The sequence below is a fragment of the Telopea speciosissima genome, chromosome 7 (assembly GCF_018873765.1).
Source record: "Telopea speciosissima isolate NSW1024214 ecotype Mountain lineage chromosome 7, Tspe_v1, whole genome shotgun sequence".
NCBI classification, from domain to species: domain Eukaryota; kingdom Viridiplantae; phylum Streptophyta; class Magnoliopsida; order Proteales; family Proteaceae; genus Telopea; species Telopea speciosissima.
In genome coordinates this window covers 23328566-23347065 of record NC_057922.1, presented here as the reverse complement: position 1 = coordinate 23347065, position 18500 = coordinate 23328566, and the positions used below count along the sequence as shown (strand labels likewise).

The window sequence follows — 18500 nt, the reverse complement described above, 5'->3', positions numbered from 1 at the left end:
GACTAATTTGTCATATTGGGGTGTAAACCAGGGGGTGATTTGAGTTTTTTCAAAAACCAAGGGGTGATCTGAGTTTTGTTTGAAAACCAGGGGTGACGTGTAATTTACCCGCATAAAACTAAAGGTAGGGACTAATTTGTCATATTGGGGTGTAAACCAGGGGGTGATTTGAGTTTTTTCAAAAACCAAGGGGTGATCTGAGTTTCGTTTGAAAACCAGGGGTGACGTGTAATTTACCCGCATAAAACTAACGATAGGGACTAATTTGTCATATTGGGGTGTAACCAAGGGGTGATTTGAGTTTTTTCAAAAACCAAGGGGTGATCTGAGTTTCGTTTGAAAACCAGGGGTGACGTGTAATTTACCCGCATAAAACTAACGGTAGGGACTAATTTGTCATATTGGGGTGTAAACCAGGGCGTGATTTGAGATTTTTCGAAAACCAAGGGGTGATTTGAGTTTCGTATAAAAACCCGGAGGTGATGTGTAATTTACCCATTTATTATTTAACTGGCTGACATCATCACTTAACAACATAAAACTATCTGATAAAAAAAAATCTTTTTTCCTAAAAGAATGCTTTTTTAACACCTTGTGATTAATTTATATTGGGAGAAACAACGCTACCTAGTCGCATGTGGCACGTGGCCCTTGTGCCCTAACACAGTGCCATGCTAAATGATCATCTCGCCTTCGTTGAAAGGCGGAAATTCCAAAGGATACAATGGTCAATTCGTTCGGCACTGTGTTTGGGTGGTGAATGCGAACTTTTTGAGGGAGAAAATGTGCGCGTATTAGTCCACACGGATAGCAATGTGTAATTAGTGTGCATTACAAGATGTTACAATCATCCATCTATCTTGAACTCTAAGGAAGACGTGTGTAAAACAAAACGATATATAACAAGCCAACAATATTTAATAGCTTCTCAGACATGGAGGACATAGATTAATTGAAGAACAACATTAACAAGCATATCAAAGGATGAAAATTAAGAACTTACTTTTTTAGGGGAGCGATAGGGAGGGGACTTTTTTAGGGGAGGGGGAAAGGTATCAGCCAAGAGACTCAAACTCGAGACTTCTTGATGAGCATGGGCATGAAGCGCACCACAGCTCACCAATTAACCACACTAGCTAGGCCGCAGGATTAGGCCATTGATTTTGTTGTGGAGTTTTCGATCCATTTCTTCTTCTTATTATAATTTTGTGTCTCCATTTAATTGGAAAAAGCTATGTCGACCAATCGCTGACCTTTGTAAAGTGTCCATCTCTAATGTGGCCGAAGTATATGCCATCCTTTCTCACCTTGTAAAAATAGTCTTGGGCAGGTAATCCGGGCTGTTTAGCTTGATCAAAGACTTGGTAACCGGCATGAACATTGTCCCCGTTGTTCACCCAGTAAAAGTTGCACCAGTATAGCGTTCCACCAAAAATGTTTTCATTGAAACTCCAGGTGTACTCTTGGCCAGAATAAAGTTTATGCTCCCCAAGATCATCGTTTTTGGATTTGCAATGGATGTCTAAGTCCAACAGACCCAGTTCGTTGATGATGTACACATGAAGTTTGGCATCTACAGTGTATGGCATTGAAGACAAGGCCATTAATGCGATGACAAGGAGGACGGGAAGCAATTGGGAGTTGTTCTTCCACTTCCTCCTCATCGTCATGCTTTTAATTAATTAATTTGCAAATGGTGATCAGTGATCACCACCTGTTCTTCTTAAATAACACCCCATTTCCCTAGCTAAGAGAGGTTATTATTAAGGTACGTACAACAACCGGCCAGAACGGTATCCCATCATAGTAGGATTAGGGTCCAAACAGCCCTGGAAAATGGGCGGTTGAAAAAAAAACGTGATCAACATTTGCAACAGAAGAGGATAGTTGGGGATGGACATGCTCATAAGAGAGCGAAACTCCTGGGTAGGGAGGGAAGAGTTTAGAGCATGCCAAATGATTAAACTGCATGTGCCTAGGGACAATTCAGATCGTATACCGCGCAGTTGCCCGTAGCGGCCTGTGCGGCATAGACTGGATCGCGCATGCAATGACCACCTTAATTACCCTCGCTTGAACAAGGCTTTTGGGAAAGGGTAAGACGATCAATTCACATGTGGTTCAGTTTGCCGTTTGAACTGGTACGGGCACTGGGCCGTAGAGGATCTGGATCCGCCTAGGGATGTGTTGAGAAAACCAAACCAAATTCGACCAAGAGATATTTATTTCCTTGGCTTTGATAAGGTCCCCAGAAGAGGTGTCATGAAGGCGTTTGATTCGGTTCGATGGAACATTATTGTGAGGATTCTGACTCTGATGCAATTCCCCCCCCTCCCCAACATCTTCATTCAGTGGATCTACACTTGCATGTCTTCCCCGCATTCGTAAGTCTTGGTCAATGGCTCGCCTATTGGGTACTTTTCTCCTAGAAGGGGAATTAGGCAGAACTGCCCCGTTTCCCTTCTTCTGTTTACTTTAGTGATGGAGGGTCTCTGCCGGTGCCTGTAATGGAACCTTAAACCAAAATTTGCTTGAGCCTATGCCTAAATGTAAAGAGATTTATTTGACTCACTTGATCTATTCTAATTAATAATGTCTTCATTTCTCTAGAGTCTCCTCTGTCTCCTATCAAGCTATTATGGACGCCTAGCAACATTTTGTGGATATGTCTGGGCTTCAAGTCAACTCTCAAAAATCAGTGATTTTAATTTTAAGGCTGCTTGTTGATGTAGAGGATTAGTTAAAAGGCATTTTGAGTTGTGAGATTTGCCAGTAACCGATCACTTATGTTGAGCTTCTTTTAATTTCTTCCAGGTTTTCTCTCCATATTCTGGATCAGCTCAAGAAAAGGATTCAGTTGTGGAAAAGCAAAGTCATTTCTTTTGCAGGCTGTTTGGAGCTTGTTTGAACTGTGATTTAGGCTTCCTATCTCTATTGGTCCATCATGCGCAATCTTGTATTTGTAATCTTGTCTAGGTATGCTAAATGTTAATTTCGTACTTCCATATTATTTTTGAGAGAAAGAACGCCACCAACTGGTTGCGCTAGACATGCCGCCCGTGCGCCCTGACAATGGGGTGCATGAAATGATCGTGGCACCCTAGTCATTTTCAGGGTTCCAGAGGGTGTGGCAGTCATTTCGTGCGCCCCCTATGTCATGGTGCAGGAGCGGTGCGCACTGCCCGACCATGTGGCACTCAATTTCCTTTTATATAATTTTTTTTTTTTTAACGTTTAGCAAAAAGAACTATGGCATGTTTTTTAAATAGAGTATTTATCTAAATGACACCTATGCATGTGTTAGATAGAATTTGATACCTTATTTTGATTTTCCCTTATTTTATTCTCAAAATTTATTTTATTAAAGAATAAAATTGAATTTTCAAGAATAATTAAAAAACGACTTATCATTATGTCATTATAAAAATGTGACATTGTCTTGAACATTTATAATACAAATTTGAAATGATAAGATTTACCATCATTACAAACAAGTACTTGAAACTATAGAGGCAAAAAAACACAGTACAAATTATTTAACACCTTAAAATAGATGTCACTAAGAAAATCCTTTTTTTTGGAGACCGTTCTCTATGGGAGAATGCAAGGACCATGCGTGCATGACAACCAATGAGAGCACGCACACTGGCATCTTAGGGATGGACTTTCTGCCTGTCATGGGGGTCGAGGCAGTCATTTCACCCCCCACTGTGTCTAGGTATGGCGTGCACCTCCCCCCACAGAGAACATTTTCCTTTTTCAAGAACACCATTTTTTTTTGTGGTAAAATTCAAGAACACCATTAACAAGTATCAAAGGATGAAAAAAATTATGAACTTGGTGATCAAATTACACGTAAGATAGTACAGTTTCCGATGATCAAATTACACGTAAGATAGTACAGTTTCCCAAACATGTGATCCAATTGAGATACCCTCCTCCTCCTCCTTTTTAAAGTTTTTTTTTTTTTGGGTAAAACTCCCCTTTTTAAAGTTAGTTTCGAATAATAAAGAAGAACTAACTTTTAATCTGTCAAAAGTTAAAGCTTTACCCAATCTTTGACCTTGTTATAGGGTCCTTCTCTAACATTGCTGTGGTATAAACCATCCTTTCTTACCTGGTAAAAAAAGTGTTCGGTTGCTCTGGATGTACCAACAAGTGAACAAACATGTGAGAGCCAATCACGTGTCCATTTTTTGCCATTTACAAGGGGAGGAGCAGTTTTTATAGAAACAAAATTATAATATGATTGGCTTTGAGATGTACGTTCACCTGTTGGTACGTGCAGATGATCCATTCATGTAAAAAAACTCTACCGGATAAAATAATTGAGGCAGGGTCGAGGAATCAAAAACTGGGTAACTGCCATGCACGTAATTGATCTGATTCACACAGTCAAAATCGCACGAGAACTGCGTTGTTTGCCAGAAGTTTTCATGGAAATCCCAAGTGTACTCTTGGCCATACCAAAGTTTATGCAGACCAAGATCGTCGTCTTTCGATCTACACTGGATGTCTAGACCATTTCTTAGACTGGGACCCAAGTCGTTAATGATGTACACATGGAGTTTCGCATTTATAGCAATTTTACTTTCAGACAATGAGAGCAATGCGATGACAAAAAGCTGGAAGATATTCCTAAAGGAGTTAAATCTGCCAGAAATCTCTTTCTAGTTCATAAATGGGGAGTGCATCCGATATGGGTTGAGAGAAGCTAGGAATCGTAAGGAAGTTGTGGGTTGACCTTGTATTTCCTTCAATTTGCTTGGGTTTTATCTCTTTTGTTTGTTTATGCTTTTAGCTTTGGGTGTCGGAGCCCTCTGAGTCTTGGGGTTCTCAACCCCAACCTCGGTAGGGTTCTTTTGTATCTGTCTATATATATTTTTTTCTCTCCTCAATAAAGTGATTTACATATCCAAAAAAAAAAAAAAAAAAAAAAAAAAAGGAAAAACAAGCTAGAAGATCAGAAGCAGAAGAAGAGTGTTCTTTGAGTTCCTCATCCTGGTCATGGTTTTAATTTTCAAATGTTGATGATCGATCAATGATCAGCAGGTGGTGTTCTTAAATGACACCCATTGCCCTAACTTAAAGAGGTATTAAGGATAATGATCTCCAAGTTGATTACGACAACCTACCTGAACGGAACTTGAAGAGTGTTCTTCGAGTTCCTCATCCTGGTCATGGTTTTAATTTTCAAATGTTGGTGATCGCTCACTGATCACCAGGTGGTGTTCTTAAATGACACCCATTGCCCTAACTTAAAGAGGTATTAAGGATAATGATCTCCAGGTTGGTTACAACAACCTACTTGAACGATATACCAACATATTAGCTAGGGATTATGTTAGAGCAAAATGCCAACCAATACTCGAAAAGAAACAAAAACAGAGCAAGATGACACAGAAATTTAACGTGGTTCACACACCAGTATGTTGTGCTACATCCACGGGCGAAGGCAAAGCTGTTTCACTATGTAAATCGGATAAAGTTACAATGGAGATCCCTCAAGAACACCCAAAACGGCGCAGCTGCTTTCTCCCAGATACCCTAAATCGAAAACCCAAAAATTCTCACGCTTTACAACAAAGCGGGTAAAGAACCTAAATGCTTCTCCATCGAATCCGGGTCGAACTATCGGGTCAGGTCGAATCATACCGCATGGACGAAGCCCCCGCACACTCAACGAGATCAGTGATTGGCTCCAAGCTTGGGCCGACACCGCTACCATCACAGATCTCAGAAGAAGTTCCATTCGGGTCGCCGCCAAAATTGTCGGAGTGATCATTCTTCGAAACGGGTCCAAGAATTCGAGACACACTTTAACATATTAGGATATTCTTTGTCTGAAATTAGGTTTTGTTATCAATTCAAGCTAATTTTCTTCAGCCTAGACATTTGTTACGTACTTGGGAGGAGACTCATGCATCAGAAGCTTCCAACTGACAATTTAACAGATAAAAACCGTTGCCAAAAATGAGATTTCTTGTACTACCTCTTTAAATTCTATGGTAAGTAGAGTATTGATCACCTCTACCTTGACGGTAATCAAAGTTCAATGTATTAGCTTCAAGACTTTTTGAAAAGGACTTAGTCGACGCAACCTCTCTCATGAAGAATTGCTCAACAAAAACTGTTGTGGACCTCAAAGTATCTAAACACTTGGGTATTATTTGTATAATCTCCCCCACACCCTCCAGCCCCAAATATAATGGAGGTCTTCTCCTGTAAATTGACCATGGATTTGATTGAATTGAATATTGGCAAATGCTCTTTTGGAAATCCTGGTTTGGCAGGTGCTGGCGATATACTCCGATATCATGAAAGAAAAAGAATATCGGGGCGCTGTTTTCTGTGCCGCGTGCAACGCAGGCTGCGCCTAGACACATGGGGGTGAGCATAATGACCACACTGCCCCCCTGCACAGGCTGCCCATGTGCCTGGGCACAGCCTGCGCTACGACACAGAGAACATTCTCCCAACAATATTATGGTGCTTTGGTACATAATTTCTTGAGGGTGTGTACAAATTTTATTGCTGAGGTCTCTGCCTTGCTTTATATATATATGGTCTTCTCAAAGCGAAGGATCTTGGTGGTTCTAGAAGTTGTGGATTGAAACCAATTCCATCTCAGTGGTCTCTTGCATTCAAAATAATTCCACTCCTTAGGTCACTCATTCAATAATAGCATTATCTCATCCCCATAGATGTCTTCAATTTCTTGGAAGATAACTCATTGTTATAGAGAAGCAAATTTGATTGCAGAGAGCTCTTTCGCTAAAAGTGCAACTACTCAAAGTTTTTTATTTTTTCCAAACAAATCTCCCATCGTCAGTGAGTTATGAGACTTTGCGATGCTTATGAGCATCCAAGATTTCGTTTCTATTAGCTTTTATGGTTTTTGAGATTTGTCTCTTTGCTCATTGCAACGTCGATAGTGGATCCAGATCTTCTTGTAGTTTTTAATCTTGTTTGGGTATACTTCAACGTTAATTTTGTACTTTCGTTTTTAATATATTCATTGCCAACCCTCTAGCCGGGAAAAAAAAAAGGACTATTATCTAAATGACGCCTATGCATGTGTTGCATAGAACTTGACACCTTTTTGATTTTCCTTTGTTTTATTCTAGAAAGTTATTTTAAGCCAGTGATAAATAGAAGTTTCAAATATAATCTGAAAATAACTTATCATTATATCATATAAAAATGTGTCATTGACTTGCATACTTTTAGAATACACATTTGAAATGATAAGATTTACCATCATTGCAAAAAAAATATGTTAAATTCTAAGAGAAAAAAATTAAAGTACAAATTATTTGGCACCTTAATAGGTGTCAAACTGTCAATAAGAAAATTCCTCTTTTTATCTCAAAAAAAAAAAAAAAAAAAAAGCTCTTTAATGCCTTGTGATTTTTTTTTTTTTCTATTTACCTTTTTGTGGGGTATATTAGTGCGAACGAATGAATAGCAATTTGTAATCCATTGATGGATTACAAGATGTTACAACCATCCATCCATCCATCTTGAATGAATATTAGCAATTTGCTTATATATATATATTTATTGGTCAAATGTTCTCTGTGTCCGGAGCGCAGACTGCGCCCAAACACATTAATAATAGATTCTCAGGCATGAAGGACAAAAAGATTCAAAAACACCATTTATTAGCATCATAAGGATGAAAATTAAGAACCTTTATTTTTTTTATTTTATCAAAATTACACATAAGATTGATAGTAGAGTGAGTTTCCAAGACATGTGATCCAACTGAGATACCCTACTCAGCTTATTGAAGCAACCTTAATTCGAATAAAAGGAAAAAAAAAAAAAAAGGAATTAATTTATAATTAGGCATGGCAAATAATTAAGGCATTGGCCAATCGGGGAGCTTGGTATAGGATCCTTGTCTACTAAAGGTTCTGTATAAACCATCCTTTCTCTACTGGTAAAAATATTCTCTTCAAAATGTTCCGTCCAGCGACGCAGCACGATATAGACTTGGTAACCGCCGTGCTGGTTGTTCCCCCAATAAAAATTGCACCAGAAGAGGGTTGAATCAAAGATGTTTGGACCAAATTAAACTCCAGGTGAACTCTTGGCCAGACCAAAGTTTATGGAGGCCAAGATCGTCATTTTTGGATTTGCAATGGATGTCTAGACCATTTGTTGGACCGGGACCCAGGTCGTTGATGATGTAAATATGGATTTTACCAGTCGCCACCACTGACCCATTACTACAAACCCTAAGAGAAGCTTTCAAGATCGTTGTAAGGAAGCATAAGTACGCGTGATGGTGCAGGTCAGATAATAAGGGCAATGCGATGACAATCACAAGCTCGAGGAAGAGAAGTAGTTGGGTGTTCTTTGAGTTCTTCATCCTCAATAGTTTTAATTAAGGGTAAATTACATGTCACCCCTTGGTTTTCAAACGAAACTCAGATCACGCCCTGGTTTTTGAAAAAACTCAAATCACCCCTGGTTTACACCCAAATATGACAAATTAGTCCCTACCGTTAATTTTATGCTGTTAAGTGATGATGTCAACCAGTTAAATAAATTTAAACCCCTAAACTACTCTTGACCAATGTTGAAGATGAAGGAAGGGTAGTATTATAAATTTAATTCTAATGTTTTAGTACAGGGGTAAAATAGTCATTTCACACCAATAACTAATAGTAGACTAACACTATTATTGTAGAGGGGGTGATTTGAGTTTTTTCAAAAACCAAGGGGTGATCTGAGTTTCGTTTGAAAACCAGGGGTGACGTGTAATTTACCCGCATAAAAGTAACGGTAGGGACTAATTTGTCATATTGGGGTCTAAACCAGGGGTTGATTTGAGTTTTTTCAAAAACCAAGGGGTGATCTGAGTTTCGTTTGAAAATCAGGAGGTGACGTGTAATTTACCCAATTATTATTTAACTGGCTGACATCATAACTTAACAACATAAAACTATATGATAAAAAAGATTTTTTTTCTAAAAGAATGCTCTTTTAACACCTTGTGATTAATTTTTTTTGGGAGAAAGAACGCTACATGATCGCATGTGGCACGTGGCCTTTGTGCCCAAACACAGTGCCATGCTAAATGATCATCTCGCCCTCATTGAAAGACGGAAATTCCTGAGGATACAATGATCAATTCGTTCGGCATTGTGTTTGGGTGGTGAATGCGAACTTTTTGAGGGAGAACATTTGCGTGTATTAGTGCACACGTACGGATAGCAATGTGTAAATAGTGTGGATTACAAGATGTTACAATCATCCATCTATCTTGAACTCAAAGGGAGATGTGTGTAAAACAAAACCATATATAACAAGCCAACAATATTTAATAGCTTGTCAGACATGGAGGACATAGATTAATTGAAGAACAATATTAACAAGCATCAAAGGATGAAAACTAAGAACTTACTTTTTGAAAGGTACCAGCCAAGAGACTCAAACTCGAGACTTCCTGATGAGCATGGGCATGAAGCGCACCAGAGCTCACCAATTAACCACACTAGATAGGCCGCAGGATTAGGCCATTGATTTTGTTGTGGAGTTTTCGATCCATTTCTTCTTATTATTATTTTGTGTCTCCATTTAATTGTATTTCTCCCAATCGCTGACCTTAGTAAAGGTATCATCTACTGTGATGCTGGTGTATATGCCATCCTTTCTCACCTTGTAAAAATAGTCATCGCCAAATATTGAGGGCTGTTTATGTTGATCAAAGACTCGGTAACCGGCTTGAAGATTGACCCCGTTGTTCACCCAGTAAAAGTTGCACCAGAAGAGCGTTCCACCAAAAAGGTTTTGATTGAAACTCCAGGTGTACTCTTGGCCATAAGAAAGTTTATGGTCCCCAAGATCATTGTTTTTGGATTTGCAATGGATGTCTAAGTCCAACCCCGGATCCAGGTCGTTGATGATGTACACATGGAGTTTGGCATCTACAGTGTATGGCATTGAAGACAAGGCCATTAATGCGATGACAAGGAGGACGGGAAGCAACTGGGTGCTGTTCTTCCAGTTCCTCCTCATCGTCATCGTTTTAATAATTTGCAAATGTTGATCGATCACCAGCGGTTAACTCTTCTTAAATAACACCCCATTTCCCATTTCCCTACCTAATTAGAGAGGTTATTATTAAGGACAACGGTATCCCATCATAGTAGGATTAGGATATCCTTAATTTACTCCCTGGCCCAAACAGCCCTGGAAAATGGGCGGTTAAAAAAAAATAGTGATCAACATTTGCAACAGAAGCAATAGTTGGGGATGGATATGTTCATAAGAGAGCGAAACTCCTGGGTATATATATAGGGAGGGAAGAGTTTAGAGCACGCCAAATGCTTAAACTGTGCCTAGGGACAATTCAGATCGTCTACAGCGCAGCTGCCCGTAGCGGCCTGTGCGGCCCAGACTAGGCCGCGTACGCAATGACCGCTTTACCCTTGCTTGGGCAAGGCTTTTGGGCAGGAGTAAGACGATCATTGCACACACAGCTCAGTTTGCACCGCTCAGGCTACTACGGACAGCGTGCCGTAGAGGATCTGGATCCACCAAGGGATGTGTTGAGAAAACCAAACCAAATTCGACCAAGGGATATTTATTTCCTTGGCTTTGATAAGGTCCTCAGAAGGGGTGTCAAGAAGGCGTTTGATTCGGTTCGATGGAACTTTATTGTGAGGATTCTGACTCTGATGCAATCCCCCCCCCCCCCCCCCCACACACACATTCATTCAGTGGATCTACACTTGTATGTCTTCCCAGCATTCGTAAGTCCTGGTCAATGGCTCGCCTGTTGACCGGGTACTTCTCCCCTAGAAGGGGAATCAAGCAGAGCTGCCCCCTTTCCCTTCTTCAGTTTACTTTAGTGATGGAGGGTCTCTTCCGGTGCCTGTAATGGAAGCTTGACCAAAATTTGCTGGAGCCTATGCTTAAATGCAAAGAGATTAATTTGACTCACTTGATCTATTCTAATAAAGTCTTCATTTCTCTAAAGTCTCCTCTGTCACCTGTCAAACTATTATGGACGCCTTGCAATTTTTAATGGATATGTCTGGGCTTCAAGTCAACTCTCAAAAATCAATGATTTTCATTTTAAGGCTGCTAGTTGATATTGAGGATTAGTTAAAAGGCATTTTGAGTTGTGAGATTGGCCAGTAACCGATCACTTATCTTGAGCTTCCTTTGATTTCTTCCAGGTTTTCTCTCCATATTCTGGATCGGCTCAAAAAAAGGCTTCAGTTGTGGAAAAGCAAAGTCATTTCTTTTGCAGGCTGTTTGGAACTTGTTCGAGCTGTGATTTAGGCTTCCTATCTCTATTGAGTCCATCATGCGCAATCTTGTATTTGTAATCTTGTCTAGGTATGCTAAACGTTAACTTTGTACTTCCATTTTATTTTTGAGAGAAAGAACGCCACCAACTGGTTGCGCTAGACACGCCGTCCGTGCGCCCTGACAAAGGGGTGCATGAAATGATTGTCGCACCCTGGTCATTTTCTGGGTTCCAGGGGGTGTGGCAGTCATCTCGTGCACCCCCTATGTTAGGGTGCTGGGGCGGTGTGCGCTGTACGACCGGGTGGCGTTCAATTTCCTTTTATATAATACTTTTTTTTATGTTTAGCAAAAAGAACTATGATATTTTTTTTAAATAGAGTATTTATCTAAATGACACCCACGCATGTGTTATATAGAATTGATACCTTATTTTGATTTCCCCTTGTTTTATTCTCAAAAATTATTTTAGTAAAGAATAAAATAGAATTTTCAAGAAGAATTAAAAAATGACTTATCATTATGTCATTTTAAAAATGTGACATCGTTTCGCACATTTATAATACAAATTTGAAATTATAAGATTTACCATCATTACAAGAAAGTAGTGAAACTATAAAGGCCAAAAAAAAAAATATTAAAAATTATTTAACACCTTAAAATAGATGTCACTAAGAAAATTCTTTGTTTTGGAGACCGTTCTCTATGGGAGAACACAAGGACCATGCGTGCATGACAACCAATGAGAGCACGCTCACTGGCATTTTAGGGGACGGACTTTCCGCCTTTCATGGGGGTCGGGGCAGTCATTTCACCCCCCATTGTGTCTAGGAATGGCATGCACCTACCCCCCCCCCCCCCCCCCGAGAACATTTTCCATTTTCAAGAACACCATTTTTTTGGGTGGTAAAATTCAAGAACACCATTAACAAGTATCAAAAGATGAAAAAAGTTAAGAACTTAGTGATCAAATTACACAAGATAGTAGAGTTTCCCGGACATGTGATCTAATTGAGATACCCCCCTCCTCCTTTTTGAAGTTTTTTTTTTCTTTTTTTTGGTAAAACTCCCCTTTCTCAAGTTAGCTTCAAATTATAAAGAAAAACTAACTTTTAATCTGTCAAAAATTAAAGTTTTACCCAATCTTTGACCTTGTTATAGGGTCCTTCTCTAACATTGCTGTGGTGTAAACCATCCTTTCTCCCTTGGTAAAAAAAGAGTCCAGTTGCTCTGGACGTACCAATAGGTGAACAAACATGTGAGAGCCAACCACCTGTCCTATTTTTGCCATTTACAAGGGGAGGAGGGGTTTTTATGGAAACAAAATTAAAATATGATTGGCTCTAAGATGTACGTTCACCTGTTGGTACGTGCAGAAGATCCATTCACTTAAAAAAACTCTGCCGGATAAACTAATTGGGGCAAGGTCGAGGAATCAAAGACTGGGTAACTGCCATGCACGTAATTGATTTGATTCACATAGTCAAAGTCGCACGAGAACTGTGTTGCTTGCCAGAAGTTTTCATGGAAATCCCAAGTGTACTCTTGGCCATACCAAAGTTTATGCAGCCCAAGATCATCGTCTTTCGATCTACACTAGATGCCTATCTAGACCATTTCTTAGACCGGGACCCAAGTCATTAATGATGTACACATGGAGTTTCACATTTATAGCAATTTTACCTTCAGACAATGAGAGCAATGCAATGACAAACAGCTGGAAGATATTCTTAAAGGAATGAAATCTGCCACAAATCTCTATCTAGTTCATAAATGGGGAGTGCATCTGATATGGGTTGAGAGAAGGTAGGAATGTTAGGAATTTCTCAAATTGCGATGATTGTGGGCTAAATTAATTATCGGGTCGATCATTGATAGGGATCAAGAAATACAAGGGCTGACGTGGCTTGCTACTATTTATTGAGATGGATCGGACCGGCTTGGCCTATTGTGGAAGTGGGTTAGGGTTTGGGGAGTATTATAAATACTACTGATGAGGGGTCCTTGCAGTCACTATTCTTTTTTTTCTTTTTTCCACATGAAAAGGAGCTGTGGGAGAGTCTAGGAGACGGCAGAAGATCCCCATCGCGGATTGCATTCATTATCTGACGGATTGTTGCAGCTATTGGAGGCGATCTTATCTGTTCTTCATCAACACACGTGGGTGCCAGGTACACTTTGCTTTCCCTGTTTATTTTGAATCAATCGTATTCTAGAAATCTGTATGGGGACAGATTCGGGTTTGACAAAACCCTTACGAGTTCTAACAAGTGGTATCACAGCCGACCATACAGGCCTAGGATCGATTGATTAAGAACTAGGATCGAGTTTTGACGGTGGAAATAGGGATTTTTGGCAAAACCATACGTTTTCGCCGCTGTCGGATTTTTCCACCGGCGAAAGTCGAATATTTTTGTATGGGTACGAAGGGCTCAGAGAGATAATCACGGCGACGTGTGGATCGTCACCGCCACCCGGAGTCACGAGTGAGATCCACACGCCGGTGGCACTTGTTTAAAAAAAAAAAAAAAAAAAACTAGTAATGATTATGACGTCATCTGACGTCAGCGGTTGCTTGGGGGGTCAAGCTTGACCCGGTCAGACCTAACCCGAGACCCGATTATTGGCCCATTTTAGACCCAAATTCTTAACCCGATGGCCCGATTGGGTGGACTGGAGAGTCGATTCAGGTGAACCGGGTTCGGTCCGGTTTGATTCGCTTTCTTTGGTTCGATTCGATTCGACTTTTAAAAAAAAAAAAAAAAAAAGGGGGAAAAATGACCAGAAAACTTCAAATGGACCATGTGGGTTCGTTTGGATGAATTTAGAGACGCGGTTTTTTCTGGTGTATCTGTTTTTCGTGCTCTTCGTTTTGATATGCAATTTGGCATACTTTGGAGAAACATAGATTATAGTTTTGGCATTTTTGTGTTTTTCAGTTGTTTTGGGAACAAAATCGACTGTTTCAGAACATTTTTAATTGTTCCAGAAGCTGTTTTCCTATTTTGGAATGCCATTTTGATTGGATTCTGTCCTAGGATGCCCCATTTTACTTGTATTTTTCAAGGCCAACGTTTTGGGTATCCTGTTCGAATATTTTGTTGATTTTATGGGACCTATTAATGACGATTGTGTCATCTTCGAGTGACGTATGGGCGAATGGAGCGTCCGATTGGACTTCGGTTGGTCTTGTTTCGTTCATAATTTCAAGACCTACCCACTAGAGTACCTGGTTTTGGACGTTTAATACTTCCAGGGACCTATTTTGGACGATTATGCGGCTTTGAGCATATTTGGACTATTTTGGGTTGACTATTGCCGCTTGGACAATGAATGTGCATGTCACGTACAACACATTATGGACGATCGATGTGTTTACTTCCACATATATTGCTGCATATCTGGTTGAGGAATTATGAGAGGATAAAATGATGATCCACCAAAGTGGCCCATTGAATCCTTTAATGGTTCTGTCAAGGCAGCGGAATAGGTGACATTAGCCCAAAGACGATGTTACCAAAGATTGACGATATGATATGCACATGGATTGGAAAGATAGTGGTCTAAGGGTTCCAGTTACCCAAAGGTGCTGGGATTTCTGAAAACTAATGATCTCTTCACAGAAGGCAGTGTGTCCATCCAAAGATAATATACTCAAAGAATTTGGGATGCGTGGCCTAGGGGTTTTCTTACCGTCCAAAGGTGGAGAAAAATTTCCGAAAGTCATCGACATCTAGCGGTATTTGCAGTGCGATAAATCATTATGAAATTGAGGTGCATAACCTATGGGCTTCTCTATCACCCAAAGGTAGAGGGAGATTTTTGAAAGTTGTTGCTATCTAGCGGTATTTGTGATACGATAAAGACGTGTACCTTTGACTCGAAAGGGCACGAATGCAGTATTGTAAAGAAGTAGTGTTGATTGATATTTATCATCTTGATTGTATGCATACATGTACTTGGTGTATTGATGATAAATGTTTAGAACCACTGATTTTATGATGATATGTAGCATGTTGATTTGTGCGATATAGAAACCTTTAATGTTGTGATGTTTTGTTTCTATATGTTGATAAAAATTATGCTGTTGATGAACGATAACTTATTATGATAGATGAAATAATAAGTGAATAATTATAGTAACTGACGGTTAACCAACGAGCATAACGAATTATGAACGAATAATCCATCAATAAGAATTGTAACGATGAAAGATTGTTTTAAAAATAATTTGTAACTTATAGGGTATAACTGGCTTTGAGGCATTTGACGGAAGCTACTTCAGTGGCATGGATTGAAAATGCATCAATAATATGGAATGATAGAGCCAAACACTGAAATAAAACAAGGAATAATGAAAGGAATGAATGAACGAATTAAAAATCCCGAAAAATATGTTAAAGAAATTGATACACTTAACAAACTACGACTATACCCTTGAAGAAATTGATATCTAATTATGCACAAGAAAGAGAAAGAATCTTGAGAATGGTAACTTGACTGAGAACAAAAGAAGTAATCGGTTCAGCTTGACGGTTTTTGATTACTTTGTACCGAGATGTGTGGTTTGGATCTTTATTTCAAACTTGATCGATTTAGCTTGCTCGATTCTCTTGGTCAGTGGGAGTACTTCTTTACATGATTGATTTGTTTGTGGATTGAGAGTCCTTCTTATTACGTTGATATGCTTGTTGAGTGGGAGGACTTAATATATGTTTCGTTTCGATTATAATGCTTCTGCTCGATGTGATCAATAGCATTTGCATGCATGCATATGATTGATGTGTTGAGGGCCTTTTGGTCTAAGGATGTTCAATTGGCAACGAGCCAAGTCGTTCGGCTACTTCTAGTCATGGATGTTCGATTGATGATAAACCAAGTCGTTTGATTACCAATAAATATGACGATGTTCAAAGGTAATCCATGAGTCGTACGATGCTCATGATACGTTCGAGGACCTACAAGGAATAATGATGATATTTATGTGATCACAGACGTGTACGACATTCCTAGTACAGAATCATCTCAAGGCATTTCAGTTTAGTAAGTAGATCTTTGTTTGTAGCTGACAGAAAGTGATGTGCCGTATGTTGAGGTGTATTTTCTGCTGTTGCTCGACATCGATATATTTGCTAACTGGATCAAGGTTTAGTAGCATTATTATTGTATTGAGATTCCATGGCCACATCTGATAATGATGACCTTATAATTAATCTAGCCCAAGTGGGAGATTATTAGGAATTTCCCAAATTGCGACGATTGTGGGCTTAATTAATTATCGGGTCGATCATTGATGGGGATCAAGAAATACAAGGGCTGACGTGTCTTGCTACTATTTATTGAGATGGGCCGGACCGGCCTGGCCCATTGTGGGAGTGGGTTAGGGTTTGGGGAGTATTATAAATACTACTGATGAGGGGTCCCTGCAGTCACTATTCTCTTTTCTCTTTTCTCCACAAGAAAGGGAGTTGTGAGAGAGTCTAGGAGACGGTAGAAGATTCCCATCGCGAATTACATTCATTATCAGAAGGATTGTTGCAGCTATTGGAGGCGATCTTATCTGTTCTTCATCAACACATGTGGGTGCCATTACAACAATTACAAGAAGCTCGAGGATGAGAAGCTGCACTTGGGTGTTCTTCGACTTCTTCATCTTCAATACTTTTAATTAATTTGGAAAAATGGTGGTGATCGATTAGTGGTCATCAGAGGTTCTTAAATAATGCTCATTAATTTCTCTACTTTAAGAGAGGTATTAAGGATACCGATCACCAGGCTGGTTACAACAACCTACGTGAACGGTATCACATCATAGCAGTAAGGATTAGGTTATTCTTTGTCTAAAATTAATATGGGTAATTTACACATACCACCCATGAGGTTTGATGAAAGGATAATTTTACTCCCTAGTACGTTTTGGAAAAATTTTGCGTACCCCCCTGAGGTTTGCAAACAGTAACAAATAAGCCCATTCCGTCAGTTCATGACTAACAGTGTTAAAAATAAGAGGTGAACTGACAAAATTACCCTTGCAAAAAAAAAAAAAAAACATGCAACTCATCTTCCCCAAATCGACTGGGGAAGATGAGTTGCAGGTTTCAAACCCTTTCAACCCTTAAGGAATTTAGGATTTGCGCACCTGAGATACTCCAGGCGAGAGAAATATTATCACTTTTGATTACAAAACCGGACGACGATGTATCAGAATCGAAGAAGGAGAAGAGGGGACGAACCTACTTGAATGACTTCTCAGATTCTTCTTCTCACCTCCACTTCATGGGTTTTTTTTTGGGTTATTTTTCCCCTGTCTAATCTAGATCTAGTGGGTTAAAAGTTTCAGTTTTGATTTTTGTGTGTTTAGTTCATGAAGTGGAATATGCATTTGGGGCACATGATTTTCCAACTACGAGAATCTTCGAAGGTGAACCGAAGCAATGCCCTGGATTCACTTTCAGGAAATTGATCCTAATTGGGAGAACAGATTTAGGTCCAAATGAGGTTCAAGCATTGATGGGGAAGCTGGCGGAAGAATACACAGGCAACACTTACAATCTCATAATCAAGAATTGTAATCACTTCTGCAACGACGCTTGCCTCAGATTGACGGCGAAACCGATTCCTCGTTGGGTCAATCGTCTCACCAGAATCGGTAAAAAAAATAAATAAAAATCCTGCCTTGATTTCACAAACCCATTATTTTATTATTTCATTTTTTATCCAAAAATTAATTTGGATTTTTACAAATGAAAATTGTAGGTTTATTTTGCAATTGTGTTCTTCCGGCAGGTTTGAATACGATGAAGGTTCAGCGGCACAAAGCGGAAGATGGATTTGTGGAGGTGAGAAGAAGAATCTGAGAAGTCATTCAAGTAGGTTCATCCCCTCCTCTTCTTCTTCTTCGATTCTGATACATTGTCGTCCGGTTGTGTAGTGGTGGGGGGATTTTGCAGCCGAGAAGGCTGGGGAAGTTGATAGCAGGGCTGGTGAGCCTGCGTTGCTGAGGGAGGAATCAATGGCAGTGAGTATCTCAGGTGCGCAAAAGGGTTTTGATTTGGGATTTTTTCCCAATTTGAAACCCTAAATTCCTTAAGGGTTGAAAGGGTTTTGAAGCCTGCAACTCATCTTCCCCAATCGATTTGGGAAAGATGAGTTGCAGGTTTTTTTTCTTTTTTTTCTTTTTTTGCAAGGGTAATTTTGTCAGTTCACCTCTTATTTTTAACACTGTTAGTCAT

General features: G+C 39.6%; 2 protein-coding genes and 1 pseudogene across 2 annotated transcripts; 1 reads left to right on the top strand and 2 right to left on the bottom strand.

The window, feature by feature from the left end:
- Window positions 1-1232: 1232 nt before the first annotated feature.
- LOC122668370 (S-protein homolog 29-like) lies at window positions 1233-1670 on the bottom strand. Its single transcript, XM_043864950.1, has one exon. The coding sequence runs from the start codon at window positions 1668-1670 to the stop codon at window positions 1233-1235; it is 438 nt and encodes a 145-aa protein (XP_043720885.1).
- A 7918-nt stretch (window positions 1671-9588) lies between these two features.
- Window positions 9589-10035, bottom strand: LOC122668369 (S-protein homolog 29-like). The gene has a single exon (XM_043864949.1). It carries the CDS (start codon window positions 10033-10035, stop codon window positions 9589-9591), a length of 447 nt encoding a protein of 148 aa, XP_043720884.1.
- A 3888-nt stretch (window positions 10036-13923) lies between these two features.
- Window positions 13924-18199, top strand: LOC122668368 (annotated as a pseudogene).
- The last annotated feature ends 301 nt before the right edge of the window (window positions 18200-18500 follow it).

Excerpts from the sequence above, each read along its gene's own strand:
- LOC122668370 (XM_043864950.1), bottom strand. The coding sequence starts at position 1,670 with ATGACGATGAGGAGGAAGTGGAAGAACAACTCCCAATTGCTTCCCGTC.
- LOC122668369 (XM_043864949.1), bottom strand. The coding sequence starts at position 10,035 with ATGACGATGAGGAGGAACTGGAAGAACAGCACCCAGTTGCTTCCCGTC.